General features: G+C 44.3%; 1 protein-coding gene across 1 annotated transcript; it reads right to left on the reverse strand.

Moving 5' to 3' along the window:
- Positions 1–1,670: 1,670 nt before the first annotated feature.
- Positions 1,671–18,420, reverse strand: BLMH (bleomycin hydrolase). The gene is made up of 12 exons (XM_069033305.1): positions 18,332–18,420; positions 17,679–17,876; positions 17,203–17,312; positions 16,401–16,542; positions 15,065–15,153; positions 13,700–13,792; positions 10,000–10,155; positions 9,325–9,483; positions 9,160–9,227; positions 8,638–8,755; positions 6,883–6,952; positions 1,671–2,668 (listed from the first exon to the last, which is right to left on the reverse strand). The coding sequence occupies exons 1-12, from the start codon at positions 18,342–18,344 to the stop codon at positions 2,517–2,519; spliced, it is 1,368 nt and encodes a 455-aa protein (XP_068889406.1). The 5' UTR covers positions 18,345–18,420; the 3' UTR covers positions 1,671–2,516.
- Positions 18,421–18,672: the final 252 nt, after the last annotated feature.

The raw sequence follows: 18,672 nt of genomic DNA on the forward strand, positions 1-18,672 counted from the left end.
GTTCCTCAGCAATCTAAAGGTTAAGGCTTTGTAAAGGATATATATCTATAGATATAGATATAAACTAAGGGAGAAATCAACATTGAAATACACTGGGCACAAACTGGTTTTTTATTCTAACCAAAGCATCTTTTTAGCAGTTGTATGTTAATTATTTTGCAGTCTGGATTTACAGTTCATAAGACATGGAGCTTTCTTTGCTGAGTGACAACCTGCAGCAAGCCAGGCTTATTCCCACTCCATCCCTTGGAAAGAGGTTTTTTTTATCATCTCTGAACCATTTCCTGCAAACTGACAGGGGTTAAGTGGCCTGTTCCTCCATCACACACTCTGCAGAAGTGCTGGAACAATTCATTGGGAACAGTCCCTGGCTGTGAAGTGTCTCCCACACACCTGGGAAGAGACTGAGGCTCTTCTTGGATCTTCTTGTGCTGCACAGGACCCTGAGAACTTCCTCAGGCTCTGGAGGAAGCACATGGCAGCTCAATCATCCCTCAGCTGTCTCCAGCCTTATCTGAGGGCTGCTGATCTCATCAGTGAGTCCTCCCCTGGGGACAAAAGGGCAGAGTGACCCAGTAAAAGTCACATCAGCAGGAGCTGTTCATGGGGAATCCTTTTATCCACTGATTTTACCCACATTTCAAAGTACAGGTTAAAAACAACCCCACCTACCTGGACGATGTGAGGGTCTGGTTTATGGATAACAACCAATCCTTACCAGTGTTTCCATGGCTGTTCTCCCACAGGCAGAGGAATATCCTTGACTTCATGGCACCAGCACAAACCTCAGAACACTTTGTTCAACTGCCCCCAGAGTCCTCACAGTGGGAAAACCACAGCTCCCACCTTGAAATCTGCGTTCCCCCTCCCCTTCCCAATTCCACCTTGGAAAGAATTTATAAAATTGCAGGGCATTAAGGCAGAAGTGTTGCTGCCAGATTGGCTTCATTCCCCATAGTGTGTTTCAGCCACGTGGATTTTCTGTGCTTATTTGAAGGAAAGGAAAAAAACCACAGTACTGTTGTATAAAGTGCACAGGGGAATATCTGGGCAAGAACTGGGGAGATAAGCACGGGCTGGACAATGCTTTAATGTACTGAAACTAACAAAAAGTGGCTTGGAATCAGTTTTATCAAACTTAATCCTCATCAGCACTACCACCAGCAAGAAAAATGTCAAAAAAACTCAAGAGAAAAAGTCAATTCTCCTTGGCTGCTATCACACTCAGATAGCACAGAGGAAACAGAAGACCTGGTGTTAAAGTTGTAAGTAGAAAGATCCTGAAGGACTAAAACTACTGACCTTTTGGAAGAGGAAAAAGCCCCCAAAACAACACATGCATTAGTCATAAAGAAAATATTGTGCATAGCACAACTTTCCAAGAGATCTGGCTCCGTGTCAGAGCCACCAGGGAGTACAAGAACTGTTTGCTTGCCTTCATTCAAGTGACAGCATGAAGTGGAGACTGTGCATGAGACCTCAAGAGGGTCCCTGAAGGATGAGCTGGTCCATCCCCCTGGCCAAAGGAGGATCAGCTCCAGCAGAGCCATTTCTGACATTTCTGTCACTTGTTGTTAAAGGTCTGTGCACCCTCATTGCAGGTCACCAACATCTTCCCATCCCATCAGCTCCATGCACCTCTTTAGAAAAGGAAACCAGAACTGTCCCAGTCACTTTAGAAAGTGTTTATTCAAAAGCTTCATAGCACCATCTTGTTTTTTAAAACAACCAAATAAAATGCAGCAATTAAAACATTGGTTTTTCTGTTGAGCATGACACTAACTCCACCTGTGAACATATTTATGGTTGTTCTTGCTAAAGTAACTGAAAAATAGCGCTCCTGTGCACACAGACATAGCACTGGCTCTTGGGGGGGTTATCCAGTCCCAGCTCAATAATGGAAGAATAAAACCAAATGGAACTGGAGACCTCAGGGAAACAGTTCCCCTTCCCCAATTCTGCTGGAAGAGAAAATTTTCTAAAGGTCATTTTTAGCGGTTTCAATTAATATGTCCCCTCCAAATTTCAGCAAAACTAAAAATGTGAATATATAAAATATTTTTGGGGAGTTCTTTTATAGGACAAGTCAGACCATAACTGGTTAATTATCTCAATATGTTTACTCTGAACAGTCACCTAACTATTAATTCTAAAGGGCCTTTAATGCCCATTTTTTTTCTAGGGAAAAAACACTGTTCAAAATAATTTTACTACATTACTACGCTGATTTGCATTAAAAATTTAAGGTAAAATCAAACTGCCATTGACAGCACTTATCATCTGCTTTCATTCTGAGGGTTTTTTTTTTTTTCCTTTTCCCTTTTGAGTTTTGGAGCAGCCTGTCTGGGAGCTTGGATCAGTAAAGCGCTATTTCCCAAGGATCCTTAACTTACATTTCAGGAATAGGGACCAGGCCGAGGGCTCGGTCACGTTCTCGTTTGGCTATGGCTTCCGACCACTGGAATTCTCTATTGCAGCTACTTCTGATGACCACGAGGAGGCAAATGCTCTGTGCTTCACTTGGCCAAAGCCCCCATGGGGTCCCAGGCTGGCAGAACAATCGGCTCCTGCTGCATCACGGCCAGGATCTCCTCGGGCACGTGCTTCTTGTCCACCACCACCTCGTACACGTACTCGGAGAACCAGTCATCCGTCATGATCAGGTAACCTGGGGGGACACAGAGCATCACAGCACTGAGCCACTGCAGAGAAACAGCCACAGACAACTCTCACCTATGAATGATGCATTAAACAGGGGCTGGTCATGCTGGTTATCTCTCAAAACACACAAAAAATATCTGGAGGAAGTTGACATACAGGATGTACTTTGTGTGCAGTGAAAGGTCAAGCAAGAAGCCCACCAGGAAAAACAATATCATAATTTATGTTTGCTCTGTTAAAATGGGCACTGACAATACTCAAGGGAATTACAAAGCCTTCCAGGCTTCTAAGGCAGCATGTAAAATTATCTGAATCTATTTGAGGCTTTAGAATTTTCCAGGTGAATATCAACATGTTCTAAGAAAATTTTCTTGGTTTAGTTTTTGCAGTAAGAGGCAGCCACTGCTTTCCTCAAAGCCATTTAAATCACACTTAGGCTGAATCAAATCTTAATTTTCTCCCTGAATATGAAAATGACAGTGAACACCCTTTGAACTGGGAGTGAGGGAAATCACTTCAGAGGTTTTAGCAGAGAGCTGCCATTGGAAACAAGCTATTCCAGGTGAACTGGGAAGAAGAGTGGCTGGGAGAAAGGAAGCATTTAGGAGAGAGATGAGAAGCCTTAATGTAATAAAGTTCCTCGTGCCCTTCCTTATACAGTATCATCACACAATCAAATGAAACAAGAAAATGTCCAGAGTATGGACAATAAATGCATCTATCTCCACCATCTTGTTTCTAAAGCAAGAGATCAGATAATCCCATAAATTAAAACCCCTATCAACTGTAACCTGAGCTAGAAGCCATTTTGGAAACACTGCCAAAGGGAGCTGCCTTGATTATCCTCTCTTCAGGATATGAGTTCTTGGGACACACAAAAACCTCCCACTCCCAAGAGCCAACAAGTAATTGCACCCTGAGAGGATTAATGAACTCTGCCTCTGACATCCTGTCCCTCGGAGCCGATTGGGATCGCAGCGTCTGAGCGAGGAGGAAGCTCCGAGCACGACTCCAGAACATGCAAATAGCTCAGGTCACTCTTTGGGGAGGCCTGGCCAGTGCAGACCCATACAAACACATCCTACAGACACCTGGGATGCCCCTGAACGTCCCCAAAGGGCCTTGGAGAAGGCACACTGTGCCTGTGCTGTAGCTCCTGGCGAGAGCAAATAACAGTGCCTCTGTCACGGGGCACTTTTGGGAAGAGAGATGCACACACAGACTCTGGGTGCCTACATTTCAAATCCTTGAAATGCCTTCCTGCAGGACAGCAACAGCCAATACAAGAGATGAAAAGCCCAAAGGGAGCTGACTTCTAGCTGGAGATGTATCCTAAAAAAGCTCTTTTCATGCCAAAACAAGCAGATGGACCCCTCTCCACAGTGTGATTTAGTATTTCCCTCTTCCTTGCTTTTAAAAAAAGATATCTGATGGGATAAGCTGGGGTCAAAGTTAGGTAGTAATGTCCTGTGTGTCTCCAGAACAAAAGAGTACTCAGAATAATTAAACTTGCCTGTGTGGCTGAAAAAGTGCCAATAAAACAGAAAGGAAATATTTGACTAGGAAGTAACTTTTTTACCTCAGAATACAAGCAATGTTTGTCAGCAGCTGTGTTCATTCCTCAAGCAAAAACACACAGGGTTCCAGAAACACTCATACAACAGATACAAAAGTAATTACTAAATATTTAGGCAAGACAAAGCTGGGCTGGTTCACAGGGGTTCCCTTTCTCCAGGACAAGCACTACCACAAGATTTCAGTTCTGCCTACTCTGCAGTGTGAACATATAACTGATTCCATCCCGTAATTCCAACACCAGGAGTGCCAGTCTTTCCAGTCTTGCACCATTCCAGTCAGGGGAAACAGGTGGCACCTGGCACCTTGGACTGTACTTGGAACAACAGGGAACCCCACACAAAAACACTCAGTTCTTTCCACCCCAAATTTGTTTGCTCATTTTTTGAAGACTCAAGACCAGTCCCTGGTGTTTTGTTGCAGGCTGGACCCTTGATCACCCTGTCCAAGAAATCCTGGGAGTTGGGGCTTACTCGTATCCCCCACACCCAACTGGGCCTCAGCTGGGATGTGCCAAGTTTAGCATCATTCTTGGCTGACTCCTCACTGATGTGGACTCTGGTTTCTTGTGCTGGACTTGCCCAAGCACAGCTTCTCAATTCCTTAACAAGGCAGATAAGATAAAAATCTTATCACAGTGAGACACAGCCTCATTGGCACAGCAAGACAGCTCACACAAACTCTTGAGTCCTCACCCTCCTACACCAGCTACTACTGAAGAGTGAAAAATCAGGGCAGGAAGGAGAAGAAACCCCATCAAGCTGAGTCACAGTCCCTGAAGAGATTTAAATGATGTGTAGATGTGACATTTGGGGACATGGGTCAGTGGGGACTTGGCAGTGCTGGGTGAACAGCTGGACTCTTCTGGACCTTAAAAGGGCTTTTCCACCCTAAATGATTCTGTGACTCTCAGCTACCTCTTCTAGTGGTTGGCAGGAGCTCTGGAGGACATGCCCAATTTGCCTTTTGCTCCAGAGCAGCTTGTTTGGTCATACACAAGAAAATCATTCAGGGATTCACCTCCCTAAAAAAAAAAAAGCAGTCTGAAATAGAGTCAAGCTTCCTACTTCTGATGGGATTTTCTGTCAAGGCACTTTTCCAGGGAACTCCCTGAGCAAAACAAGTATAGTCAGGGAGCAGGAGTTCCCAGAGAGTGGGATGTCCCCTGGTACAAAGCAGATAAGGGACAGTGACTCACCCTGCAAAGTCCACACAGATGGCATGGGGACAAGGTAGGGCAGGGTTATTCAAGTCACTCTGGGGTCCCTTTATATTTCAAAAGAACAACCAGCTCCTCTCACATGGCTCTAGAACTCATTCTTGAAAAGTGAGTGTGCATTTGGGTGCTGCAGCCACAGCTCAGTCCCAGCCCAACAAGCATCACTTGCAGCAGTGTCAGGGTTCAGCTGCTGCCCTGTGCTTTTGATGTTACCTCAGCATTGATTTGGCTTCTTTACTTAATCCAATAGTCCAAAGAACATTTTACTACTGTCATATTGCTGAGCCTTGAGCATCAACAGTTTCATTGTTTTGCCAAGACTGAAGATTTTTATTAGAATACTTTGCTGCAAATGGATACAGTTAACTCAGAACAGAAACTACTGCATGACCAAGAGGCCACAACATAAATTAAGACACTTTTCCAAGAATATTCTGTTTTCCTCTGAGTTGTTCATGCTTTCAAACAGCTTTTAAATAAGACCACATCCTAAAACAGTTCTCCAAAAATAGTCTATTCCCAGAAGAAAACCAAGACATCCTGGGAAAGTTCTGCCACACCAAATCTTACAAGCACAACATTTGGGATTACTGTGCAGCAGAAAAATGTGGCCAGCAATGACTGTTATTCCCTGGGACACAGAGTCTGGCCTGGCACACTCACCACTGAGGGTGTGCCACAGCTGAGCCCACATCCTGCCTGTCTCACTCAGGAGATGACAAAAATCCTGGAGTTCCTCTCCACTCCATGTAGGAAAAGCTGCCTGACCTTGGCAGGGCAAAGCAGGGATGCTCTGACACCACCAGCCCCACTCACCAAGGGCTGGGGAGCTCAGAGCTGCCCCTCAGACCAGCAGAGAAGCACCCTGTGGTCATTCCCAGTTTCCATGAGCAGGGAAGCAACTGGAAGCAATTTCCTAAACCAGCTCCGAGCTGTGACTCAGGGCTGTGTCCACACTCCTGCCAGGTGCCACACCAGGCTGGCACAGGGCCCTGGCACAGCCCCCAGAGCCTTCCCAAAGTGTCCCAACAGGGCAGCAGCTACAGGAAAACAAGTTCATGGAGAAGCCCCAGCACAAGCAGAAGCACAGTAAGGACTGGATTTTGTGTCCCTGCCTGTCACAGCAGCTGCAAACTCCTGCAGCTGCTGGGGTTTTTGGCAGGGATAATGGCTGGGAATTTACTTGGGATCAACAGCAAACTGATATCAAGGCTTAAGAGTATCAGCAACTTCCCTGTAATAAACTGAACAACTTTAACAAAAATTGATAATGAAGGAATTAAGCTTTGATAAAATACGAGCTTTTGATAAAGTCTGTTGGTATCTTCCCATGCCTCCTGTAGTCAAACCAGTTTGGTTATTGGATTGTCCCTTCCACATCCTTATTTCCAAACATTCAGCTTTCTGTTCCCAGGACTATAAATTACCTTTATTGCCACGGTCTTCACCCCACGAATTTTCCACTCTCCATTTTTCGAATGCATCTTCTTGCCCATCCTGTTACAAAACAAGCCCATGACATTCAGCAGTGAAGGAGAGGCCACACCTGAGCAGCCAACCCCTTCCACACCCAAACCCAGCACCAGGAAAACACAGAGCTCCACTCCTGAGAATCCCAATGGCTTCTTGTTAATGGCTGGAGAAAGGCCATTTTCTAAAATACTCATCTACTTACTTAGATAAAATATGAGGAAATGTGGTCAAGAAGAGAGCCTGCAATCAAGATTTATTTTATCAGGAAACTGAAATTTATTTAAATTCTAGTTTGGACTTAACTGACTCACAGAATTTAAGCTGCTGTCCCTATCCCCCATCAGGGCATGGGGGAAATTAAATACAGGATGCACAACTTGCCTAAACTGAAAATCAGAGGAAAGGAACAAGGAACTCTCAGAATTCAGAACAGCATTAGTAAGAGCAAGTGCAAACTCTTGAAGAATCTAGATGAAGGCCACAGCTCCACATTTGGTGCTGTGCCATTAAAATATTTTAATACAAAATCTAACCTGAAAAACACCCCATAAATCTATTTTTAATACTCAATGGAATATTGTAATGCTTCTATTCTCCCTTGAAAAGAGAGAACAGTCTTTATGATGAGACACTCGAGAACTCTCAGACCAAGGATGTGAACTCTGGATGCTCTCAGAGAGAAATTGGGAAGAACCCATTCATGTACAATAACTGTTTAACCAAAAGGTGCATTTAATCCACATCAATTTCTGATGCTGTAAAATTGTAATAGGATTTTTTTAAATCTTCAAAGGCTTTTTATAAAAAAGTAAGTAAATCCAAAATATTACATTTTACAACTCAGTTTCTCAAAGCCCCTTCAGATTAAGGTTTTTAAGAAGTACCAACTACGAAGTTTTCCTTGTTTTTGCAGTTATTTAGAGAAGTGTTTGTGCCATCCAATACACAATGGAGGTGTTAAGAGCTCAGAATGCAGAAAACAGGAAAAAATTATATTGAGTTGTAAAAAGTAACTTGGAACATTCTTATGACCCAGCAGTTCCATCTCAAGACTCAAAACACCACAGCTCAGGCAAACTTGCTCAGTGCTGTGCAAGCTGTTACTTCTCAAGCCAAGGTCAAGCTGGACAGGAAGAGATCACTTCAAAGAAACTTTAATATTGACAACTTCTGGAAAGAAATGAAACATCAGCTTTGCAGATAACCCTGACTGTAAGTTTTAACATGGTTCATTTTGCTTTATTATGTGCTTTGTTATGGTGCCAGGAGCAGATCTAGCTGTGGATTCATCTCATCCTGCTGTTTGCCACAGAGCTATGTTGGACACCATTTCCCTTCCCTAATTAGAGGCCAGAGATCATGTGCCAGGGAGCTGCAGGAGGTTAACCCTGCTGCAAAGTGCCTCCTACCAGCATTTTAACAGGAGCTGCAGGCTCTAAACCAGACTGGACTAACCATGCAGTGGTTGTCCAATAAAAGTTTGTGGGTAAAAGGAAAGAAGTCCTTTGACACATCTAAAAGTCTTCCCTCCTTGTTAAGTATTTATAGTTCTGAACACTCAGACACAAAAACCACAAAGGGAATAAACAACCAGGCCTTGTGCACCAGGGGGTTGGGGCAAAGTGTGAGTGAACCCAGGACACAAAGAAGCTGCCAGGATATTCCAACACATCCCTGCCAGCATAAGAACTCCAGGAGGGAGACTCTACCTTCTCAGTGACAGCTGTCAGGACCATGGCATGGGTCATCAGGGATTCTCCAAAGATCAATCGTTCTGCTTTGTTCATGTTCTTGATGGAGACACCAAACACCAGCTCATGATTAAATCTAGCAGACAAATAAGCTACATGAGAAAGGATGCAGGGGGAGCTCTGACTAAGTCAGGGAATCAGGAGACTGCCCTGTGCCAGGACAGTGCACTGGCATACAAGTTCAGCCAATTTTAATGTCAGAATAAATGCAAAAACTGATCCCTTTAGGAGTTTCTCTCACCATATATTAGACATTTAAATAAATAAGAATATTTAACAACCACTCATAGTGCATCTTTAAAGGATTCACATTAAACTAACAAGCAAAATAGAAATTCTGCTGCTGCTGAATTACTTAAATATACTCTTTTGGGATATATAATCCAAAGTATGTACAAATAAGTTCTTTGAACAGCTAAAGGACTGTTCATGTCCTCACTGAGCATCCCAAATGACATTCTGGTTTGATTCTCTACTCACATATTCAGGTCATTGATTCCCAACTTGCCATAGAAGTGCTTTGCCACATCACAGCCAAACCACACAGCCTGCAAAGAGAAGGAAGGGTCATGTCTGGGCCAAATCCCAGGAATTTTACATGGCATGAGCTGCACTGTGCCATCCACAAAGAGAAGCCAAACCCACCTCGCCATCCTTAATAGATGCTGCAGCCAATTTCTTCAAGACCTCCACGGGCTGGTTGTTGTAGAGAGTTTTCCTCCCTCCAGCCATGTTGCCCAGGTACTCCACTGTGTAGAGCCTGTTGTAGGGATTCTGGGGTCTAGGATCATTCACTAGACAAATCTGCCAAAAACCAAGATGCCATAAAGTAAGGTGCAACATAACTGAAATTTTTGAGGAGTGAATCTAGAAGGATTTCAGGGAATGGCTTTTGTCCCAGCCAGCTGTCTGCCCCATTAGCCAACAAGCCACTTGGCTGAAATAAGAGGTTTTTTAAGGTTGTGTTTGTTGGGATTTTTTTGTTTTGTTTCACAAGTTCGCCTCGTAACTGTGGCAGAGCAGCTCTCTGCATGTTATTCCTTCTCAAATGTCTGCCTTATGACATATTACAACTGATTAGATCATTGCAAATTTTATCATTACAAAACCCTTGGGGACTGCAACACAAGATCCCAGATAACTGAAGGGTAGAGCACAAACAGCACAACAGGGAGAATAAACACAGGGCTGACTCTGACTTGGGCAAGCAGTGTCCATCCCATGTACTGCAGCTACAGGGGGAACAGACACTGGCAACAGTGGAAAATAAGTGGTTTAGCAGCAAAAAAAAGGCCTTGGAAAGCTTTCAGCATCGCCAACCTTGTCCTCCATGTTGAAGTAAGGCTTCACATGCTCGTTGTAGAACTGCACCGGGGTCATGGGGCCGTATTTGTGGTAGTTCTTCTCCTTATCCCGGAACTCCCAACAGAAAGTCTCTGGAGGGCTGCCCAGGCAAGTGCTCACTATTCTGAATACCTGCCCAGAGAAGCAAAGAGCTGTGAGCCTGCTGGAACATGCAGGTGTGCCTCTCCTACCACAGCAATGCCACTGGACAATGGATTTCTCCATGTGAGAATCAGCTGGAGAAACGGGACCTTAACGGGCACCTTTGAACACATGAATAAACACAAACATCAATTATCTGCATTCAGCTCGTGAAATCTGGGTGTTTCAGCAGTTCAAAACCAGTCTGAAAGGCCTCAGGAAAATCAACAGAGCTTCCCTCCCCACTTTCACACTCCATGTTCTCAGGTAAACCACCAGGCAAAAGAGAAGCTTACAAATTCCAGGTTATCCTAGGAATGCAGCAGCCCAAAGCAAAAACCAGGACACTCCCCAGCCTCATTACAACATTTCATAAGTAATTCTGAAGCTCCTCCAACACTGCCAAAGAAACTTTATCAAATTGATTCTCAAAATCATTCAGCATCACCTGTTCCACCAGGTGGTCTGCCCCATGCAGAGACAAACCAGACCTATTAACATGGGCATTTTATCCTGGTGTTTCCCCTGTACTAAATTCATTTTTTACTGTAATGTTCATTTGGATTTCAAAGATGGGCCTTTGCTTCTTTTCAAAAGCCCAGAATAATCTCCTCATCTGTTTCAATGCATTTAACAGTATCTCTGTTTAGGGCTGAGCTGGCAGGTTACACAATTTAATTCCAGCTCCCTGCCTGCTGCCTGTGACATCTTTTGCAGCTGGCAGCTATCTTTGGATTTTTAGCACAAAAAGTTGACCAGTTTTCAATTCATCATCCTCCCTGTAAATCAGAATATAAACCTGCACTTCAGAACCATTACTGTACTTTCTCACAGGGCTTATGAGAAAATGTGCCAACGCTGGCAGTGTAACCAGATGAGTGTCTTTAGAGATACTGAGCAGGACCTGCCACAGGTACTCTGGGGACAGGGAATTTAATCACAGTTAAACAGGTTTGAATCTGTTTTATTTCAGCTGACACTGATCTTCAGCTCTGTCCATGTCCTGAGCACAAGACGAGTCTCTTCCTTGCAAGGAACTATCAGGTTATTGAAAATAAGAGGAGAAGGAGTCAAATCTCAGCTGCACCTTCTGCACTGGGATCCAGCTCCTGTGGGCTGTGCCAGCTTTCCCAGCCTGGCAGTCTTCACACTTACATAGCAGAGTAGACACAATACCTCTTCCAAAGCTGATTTAACTCTTTCTGTGGAGCTGACCCTAAGGTTCCATAAGAGCTGGCTTTATGTTAATGTGCTCTTTGTGCTGACAGCAAAAGGAGTGCAATGCTCCTGCTAAATAAAGGTGTTCTTGCTCCAAGCAATTTAAGAAAACAATTGAAAAGATTAATTACAGGTTGAAACAAGGGTGTGGGCATAAGGCTTCTACTGCAGAAACTCACACATTTCTCAATAAATATGGTAAAGAGCAAATGTAAACCCCTGAACTACTATAAATATTTAATTTTGCACAGACTGCACAAAAGGTACCATTTGCTCTGGCTACACCCACATTATCTCAGATAACTGCAAGAGCTGAGAGATGAGGCCATGACCACAAAATAAGCAAGAAAAATGCCTAAAAGGAGAGCAGCAACCAAATGGGCTCCAGCCAGAGGAAGGAAAATGACGGAGACAGAAGTCTCCAGTGAACAGAGGCACTGGAGCCTAGAATGGCCTCCCTCAATTGTTTTGCTACCACACCCAACATAGGCACTCTTCGTATCTCACAAGCTTCCTCTAGCAATAAATAAAATAAGCATATTTAAACTAAAAGATGACTTACACTGCCCTAGAAACAGCTAGAACCAAGATAAAGCAAAGATATAGTGGCTTGTAATAAACCCCAAAATGAATGAGGAGGGGAAAAGGAGGACACTCCTGATAAGGAAGAGTCCACAAAGGAGAACAGCAAAGGAAGAAAAATTCTATTGCATGAACTGCACTGATTGCAACTTCTGACCTGCTGTGCACTGGTTTGATAAGAATGTTTATGCAGTTCTGGAGTGAATATTTAATCCTGTGTTCCAAGACAACCACCCCGTTTCAGCTCAAGTGCTGCTCCCAGCAGGAGCAAACCAAGATTTGCTATGCAAATAGAACCTCCCAGAACAAAACCAAGCTCTGCTTTGCCACAAAAACAGAGACAAGACCACTTGTACACATCTGAGCACATGCAAACCACCTCCACTGCTGCAGGAGAAAACTGCTGTGTTAACATCAGAGAGTTAAGCACAGCCTTTTACAGAACAAACTGCAATCAGTTAAGAACCTTTCATGTCAGTTCCAGGATCTCTTTGTCAGAGGGCAAAAGGCTCTACACAAATGAAGAAACATTTAGCAGTGAACTGTGTGTCACTGCCCTAAGAATGACCATCTCTAGGAAGCTTTTGATGTCTGCTGTAGAATCCCCCAAGGGCTTTTGGACACACACTGCATGTAAGTTACACTAATTCACCTTTGAACTAAGTGCTCATTGGCAACTTTCTGGGGTAGGCTCAAAGCACAGCATTCTTAAGGCATGAAATTTCACAACAGTTTTGATGAAACCCAAGGAACACGAATCAGTTTTATTCTTTTAACTTAACCTTAAAATTAGATAAAAAGAAGCTACAGAATTTTACAGGAAGTGCAAAGATTAATTTCCAAAACTAACACATTAATCGATATGGAACTGCCTAAAACATTACAGAGATAGCCCATGGTAGGTTCTGCCTAACAGTGATGTTCACTGTATTGCAAAAAAACTAACACACACCAGCAAAACATTTGATTTCTTGACTCATCTAAAAACATACATTTAGCCACTGGGTCACTTGGCATTGTATCTTTGAGAAATAAATTAAATACATTTTTGTTTAAAGTGCATGCACTCGGTCACACTAAAACAGCCTCAAGGTTAAGTTATTTTTGGCAGTTTAAGAATCAAGTGTGAGCAGCACAGAATGAGAAAAATGATGAGGGTTTGTGTGAGCAGGAGGAGGTTCAGGCAGTACAGACACACTGACAGTGATGGAGTCAAGTCACAGCCAAAACCATGCTGCAATTCATTCCTCTGCTGCCCTCCAGGATCACACCTCAGCTGGACTCAGCCTTGTGCAGACACCTCCCTTTCGTGGTTCTTTTCTGCTCTCTTGTGGGGAATCCTTGCACAACACTTGTGCTGCAATATTTGCCTTCAAAGCCATCAGGATGCAAATTTCAACCTTTCCTGTTTTTTGTAAGAGCCTGACAGGCCACTGTTTTGATCTCTCAAGAGCCAAAATGCTGCTTTTCCTAGAGCAAGGGGCAGATGTCTGTAAAATATCATCATTCCAAAATCTATGGATCCAAAATATTTGTCTGGAAGGATTAGAAAAACTCAGAATGATGTAAGCAACAAGCCACTGCAAAACAAATTCACTTGAACAGCTCCAAGCCCACTTTCTTAAGCAACAAGAGGCACTTGTTTTGGCTGATCCAGTACTACAGAACAAAAGTAAAAAAATCTCATCCATTCTAGCCCTGTGTTCCAAGATTCAAGTCACACCAGTTTATTTACCTCTTCTATCATCATGTCCATGGCAGCACAAAGTTCTCCTTTGCTTCCTCCACTTTCCACCATATTTCTTAGCCTCAAACAGTATTCTCTCATCTGTTTAAAGAGAAAGTCACTTTGTTATAAAGGGTATGAAAGGTGTCACCTGATCAGTTTCAGGACTTCCTATCTGGTTGTTTCAAACACCTGTTTAACTCTTCATACCGTGTTTTCAAAATAAAAATACCTTTCAGAAGCTTCGTTAAAGATTGATTCATTAAAAAATAACAAGATAATTCAATGCTGCTAAAGTAAAATATCACCAAAAAATTAACAAATAGTCACAATTCAATTACCATTTTCAACCACTGATGTGAGGCTTGCAGCCATTAAGCTCTTAAGGTTTGATTTCTCTCAGTCCCGTAAGTGATGCCACAACATCCACACATACCAGCACCTCTGACTCACAGAACACACTTTCCTCATCCTGTCACATTTATTTTGCAATTCTAATGCATAATTGAGCTCTTGGCTGATGAAAAGAAAGGGGCATTTCCCCACTGTATGCACAGCTTCCCATTAGTGTCACCATCCATAAGGCCAGGAACAGTGATGGGGCTCCCTCAGGAGCAGCTGCTTTGCCATGTTCAGGATTAGAACTACATTAACAACATTTAATATGTCCAAGCTCATTCCACCACATATTTTGCATTTTTAATGTGGATTTCAGCAGGCAGTTTTTCCTAAGCATGCAGCATATGAACTGGAAAAAATATAGCAAACGGTAAAAAATGTTTTAATTGCCTTTTTCATCTAGCTACCTACACCAGCACCTCCCCAGGCTAATTCACTTCTGCAGTTCAGGGAGTGAGTTAACACCTTCCTTCAGACAAAGCTGTGCACTTCTATACTGAAAGCTGATTTTTAACTTGCAGTGTTTTTAAAAAACATTTTTTTCTCCATCTTTTTCACCAAATTTGGCAGTCATCTCTAAAAACCTTGGCACACAGGGAGATGAGATACTGAAAGGGTGGAAAAAGACACCTAGACACCATGTGCTGGTTTTGCAGAAACAGATTTAAGCAGCCACGTGTCAAGAATTAACTTCCTTGGACATCTGAGGATTAGGAATAACTGCTACTAAAACCACAAGAGGAACTTTCAAGCTACTGAAGCCTGACAATGGACATTTTCCATGATTTCACCTTCCTGCTCCACATTTCAAGATCAACATCAGGCTTTGCTGAGACTTTAGGCTGCTTGTAAATAAATTTCAGTTGCTGAGATGCACTTAACACTTTGGTCAATAAGGATAAGGTGGTTAGGAACATTTGGAGCAGTTTCATTCCCATCCCCTCCCCTAAGCTGTATCATCTAAATCAATTTTACCTTATGATTCAAGATCTCGTTCATCCTTCTAGTAGCCTCTGTGGTATGAGACTCTGGGAAATATTTCTTGGGGACAACACCATACTTCTCTAAAAGAAATAAAACTAAAGGTTAACAATTGGCTTTTTCACAAAATAGATACTTCTACTTCTGCTCATATCCATGTGAAAGATAAAGCGTTTGGGTTTGTGCAGAGATTATATGGGAAAAGATCTTATTTAAAGGTTACAAGTACCCAAAGTTTACATTTTAATTTGTGACTGAATCTTGACCTCTGATCCACATTCCACAGGGATCCCAGAACGTGGAATCCCTGGACTACTCAGTATCATTTAACTCAACACTTATAAGTTCTGAATTAATTAGTGCTTTAGGAAGTCCTGTTCACCAGGAAAAAAAAAAAAACTTGATTACTTTAAAATTAATCTCCTGAAATACCTTCTGAAGAACTGGGCCTCCTATGAATCATTCCATGTAGTTTATCTAAGGTTAAAACTGACTTCCCAGTCTCCTTTCCTCCTCAACATTTATAAAACACCAGCAGCAGCTCAGTGGCTTCCTACATTACAGTACCACTCACAGATCTCACCATGCAAGGCTCTGGATGTAACAGCAGCAGCCAGAATCTCTGCCCTGATTAAGTATTTATAGCAATAGGATAAGGAAAAAAGGAACCTCCAGGCTTCAAAGAAACAAACTCCTTTTGTGATTCTAAATTTGTATTATTGCCTTGTTGATTTACAAAGGTGTCACATTGTTTCACAACACAAATGAAAGCAGGTGCTCGTGTAATTAAGTATCTCCAGCAGCTGTAGGATCCCGTTTCTGCTGGAGCTTTGTAAGACCAGCACTGCCACATTCCACATCAATTCCCTCTCACTGATCTTTATACCAACTTCAGGCTGCAGTTCCAAGTAGTTTTGCTCCTGCTTTGCAGACACACCCAGGTCGAGCAGTGGCTTTTTTCTTACCATGCACCCTAAAGATGATGTACATGGATATAAATAAATGAGATTGAGTTGATGACTGGAGAAAAAGGGGATTGAACCCTTTTATTAAATGGAAAGTCAGGGCTATCTAATTATTTGTTGATCTTCTGAGCTTTTATCATCAGCAGGAATATGCAAAAGTGATACCTGACAAGATTTAGGCCCAATATTTATAATATGGCCCAAAAAAAAGTCTTTGATTAAAAAAAAAAAATACAGGGGTTAATGGCATCATGTGCCTTAGCCAAATCCCAGGTCTCAAACTCCATTTCTTATTCTATTTCATTCCCCATTTCTCAAACCAGGCTGCAATTTTAGGAAGGGCTCCTCATGACGAGTTCTCTCACCAATAATGTTAACCAACATATCCCACTGTCCACCATCATTTGTGGGGTTGGAGAGCAGGAACTGCACCAGTCTTCCTTCCACTGGCTCCTTTTTCTGAGCTGTTTCCACAAAGGCATTTAAAAAGTAGTAACAACGCTCAACCTGAAACACACAGATTAAAAAAAAAAACAACCCTTTTAAGTCTGATGCATTAATGAATTGCTGAGTATTCAGTTCTTTGCAAGTACAGAATAGATGAAGCCACTTTTCTGCCTATCCGGTGAAGTCCTCATTTTCCCCTCTAGCATTCCACGGGCTACCCTATAAAATTCTTTGTTACAGACCAAATACTTAGGAGTGAGTTAGCACAGAGCTTGAGGGTAGGGGAACAGGAAATGTGAAAGAGAAGTTATGCAATGAAGCCTGGCCCAAACTAGTACTAGATTTGCTTGATTTCCCTTATGGGGAAAAGCAGGCACACAGCTCACCCATCAGTTCACAAGCACAACTGAAACCTCACAGCTACAGTCATGTTTCCCCTGAACCTCCAACAAGTAACTTCTGAAATATACAGAACTCTTGGAAAAAAACAAAACAAAACAAACCACTTTTACTATTCCAAAACTATTCCAACATCTTGGCAACTTTCTTCTCAAGCTGAAAGTCCCCCTTTGCTCAACCACCTGCATTTAAAACACGTTTTTAAAGAACTTTCGAAATTTCTTCTCATACATGTTAAAACAATCCAGCCTAAAAGAAGTTCTGTCCCAACACTAACACCTGATTGCATAAGCAATCCTACAACAACCTGCATGACTGTACCTTATCCCAGAAAAAGAGATAGGACTGGCTGAACTCAAACTCTTCAATGTTGTATTTCTTCATGAAAGGAAGACGCATTGCGTTGAGGCAGGAAAAAATCCAGCATCTCCCTGAGAGATCAAAGGAACACGAATTAAACTGGAATGCCTGTGCTCAAGAGCTGCACAACAATTTCTTTTACCACGAGATTCATGACACAGTTCTGCCTCGAGCCTTTGGCTGGGCTTCTACAACACCAAAAAGCTCTGAAGGAGTTCTGAACTCTTTCACTGCAAGCACAAATCTCAATTACACCACGCAGAAGGGAAAAGAGGCAAACGCTGCAAGTCTCAAGTGTGTTATTAACTCAGGAGGATGCTGCAGGAATTCGACCTTGCTCCAAAGCCCGGACAAAGGGCTCCGGAGCAGCGGCCGCTCCCAGGACACCAATCAGTGTTACGAGGCAGCCCCCAAACGCCGGCCCCGGCCGCCCTTACCGGAGTTCTTTTGGTTGGTGACGGGCTTGCCCTCGGCGGGCACGGCGTGCTGGAACACCTGCACGGTGTCCTGCACCACCTGCCGCTGCAGGCACACCTCCAGCGGGTCGTTGCATGTCGCCACGTTCTGGGCCAGCAGGAACTGCGGCTCGGCCCGCAGCCGCCGGCTGAAGGCGACGGCCTTCTCCGTGCTCAGCCCTGCGGGACACCGGGACAGGGTCACCGCCGGCCCCGCACCCCCGGCAACACACGCACACCCCCTCCCATCCACCGCCGAGGTAACGGTGAGGCTCCCGCCCCCTCCGTACAATGGGCACCTTATCCCTGCCCGTCGCTCCGGTAAGGTCCCGGTAACGCCCCGCTCCCCCCGGTAATTTCCCCCCCCCCCCCATTGCTGAGGTAACCACGAGTCTCCCACCCCCACACTACATACCCCACCCGTAGCCCCGGTGAGGGCCGGTAACCCCCTCCCTACCCCGGTAATTTCCTTCCCCCGACCCACTGCTGAGGTAACGATGACACCCCCCCCCACCCCCCACCTCCATCGACAAGATCCCCCCCCTCCCGATCTCCCTTCCCCGGTACACCGCCCCCCATCGCTGAGATACCGCTGTGCCCCCCTCACGAACAGGCGCCCCCCGGCCCCCCCTCACCGCGGGCGTTCATGGCGGCACCGGCAGCACGATCCCGGCGCGGGCCTGAGGCGGAAGCGGCTCTTATAGCGCCGGCACCGGAAGCCGGAAGAGGGGCCCGGGGCCGCGGCCGGGGGCGAGGGGGGGCGAACGGCGAGGGGAGGGCGGACGGCGAGAGGCGAGGGACACGTTTAGTGAGGGGGAGCCGGTGGGGCGGCCCCTCACAGAGACCCCTCACACTGACGCCTCACACCGATCCCTGACGACGACCCCTCCCACCGGCCCCTCACACAAAGCCCTCACACGGCCCCCTCTCACCGGCCCCTCACATGGACCCCTCACACAGATCGGTCACACCGGCC

Source organism: Aphelocoma coerulescens, chromosome 19 (genome assembly GCF_041296385.1).
Source record: "Aphelocoma coerulescens isolate FSJ_1873_10779 chromosome 19, UR_Acoe_1.0, whole genome shotgun sequence".
Classification (NCBI taxonomy): domain Eukaryota; kingdom Metazoa; phylum Chordata; class Aves; order Passeriformes; family Corvidae; genus Aphelocoma; species Aphelocoma coerulescens.

What these genes read in the sequence shown, in the direction of transcription:
- BLMH (XM_069033305.1), bottom strand. An exon ending in TATGTTGGTTAACATTATTG is followed by an intron (nt 15,154 to 16,400) that starts GTGAGAGAACTC and finishes TATTTCTTTTAG; the next exon opens with AGAAGTATGGTGTTGTCCCC. An exon ending in CATCTATTAAGGATGGCGAG is followed by an intron (nt 9,228 to 9,324) that starts GTGGGTTTGGCT and finishes TTCTCTTTGCAG; the next exon opens with GCTGTGTGGTTTGGCTGTGA.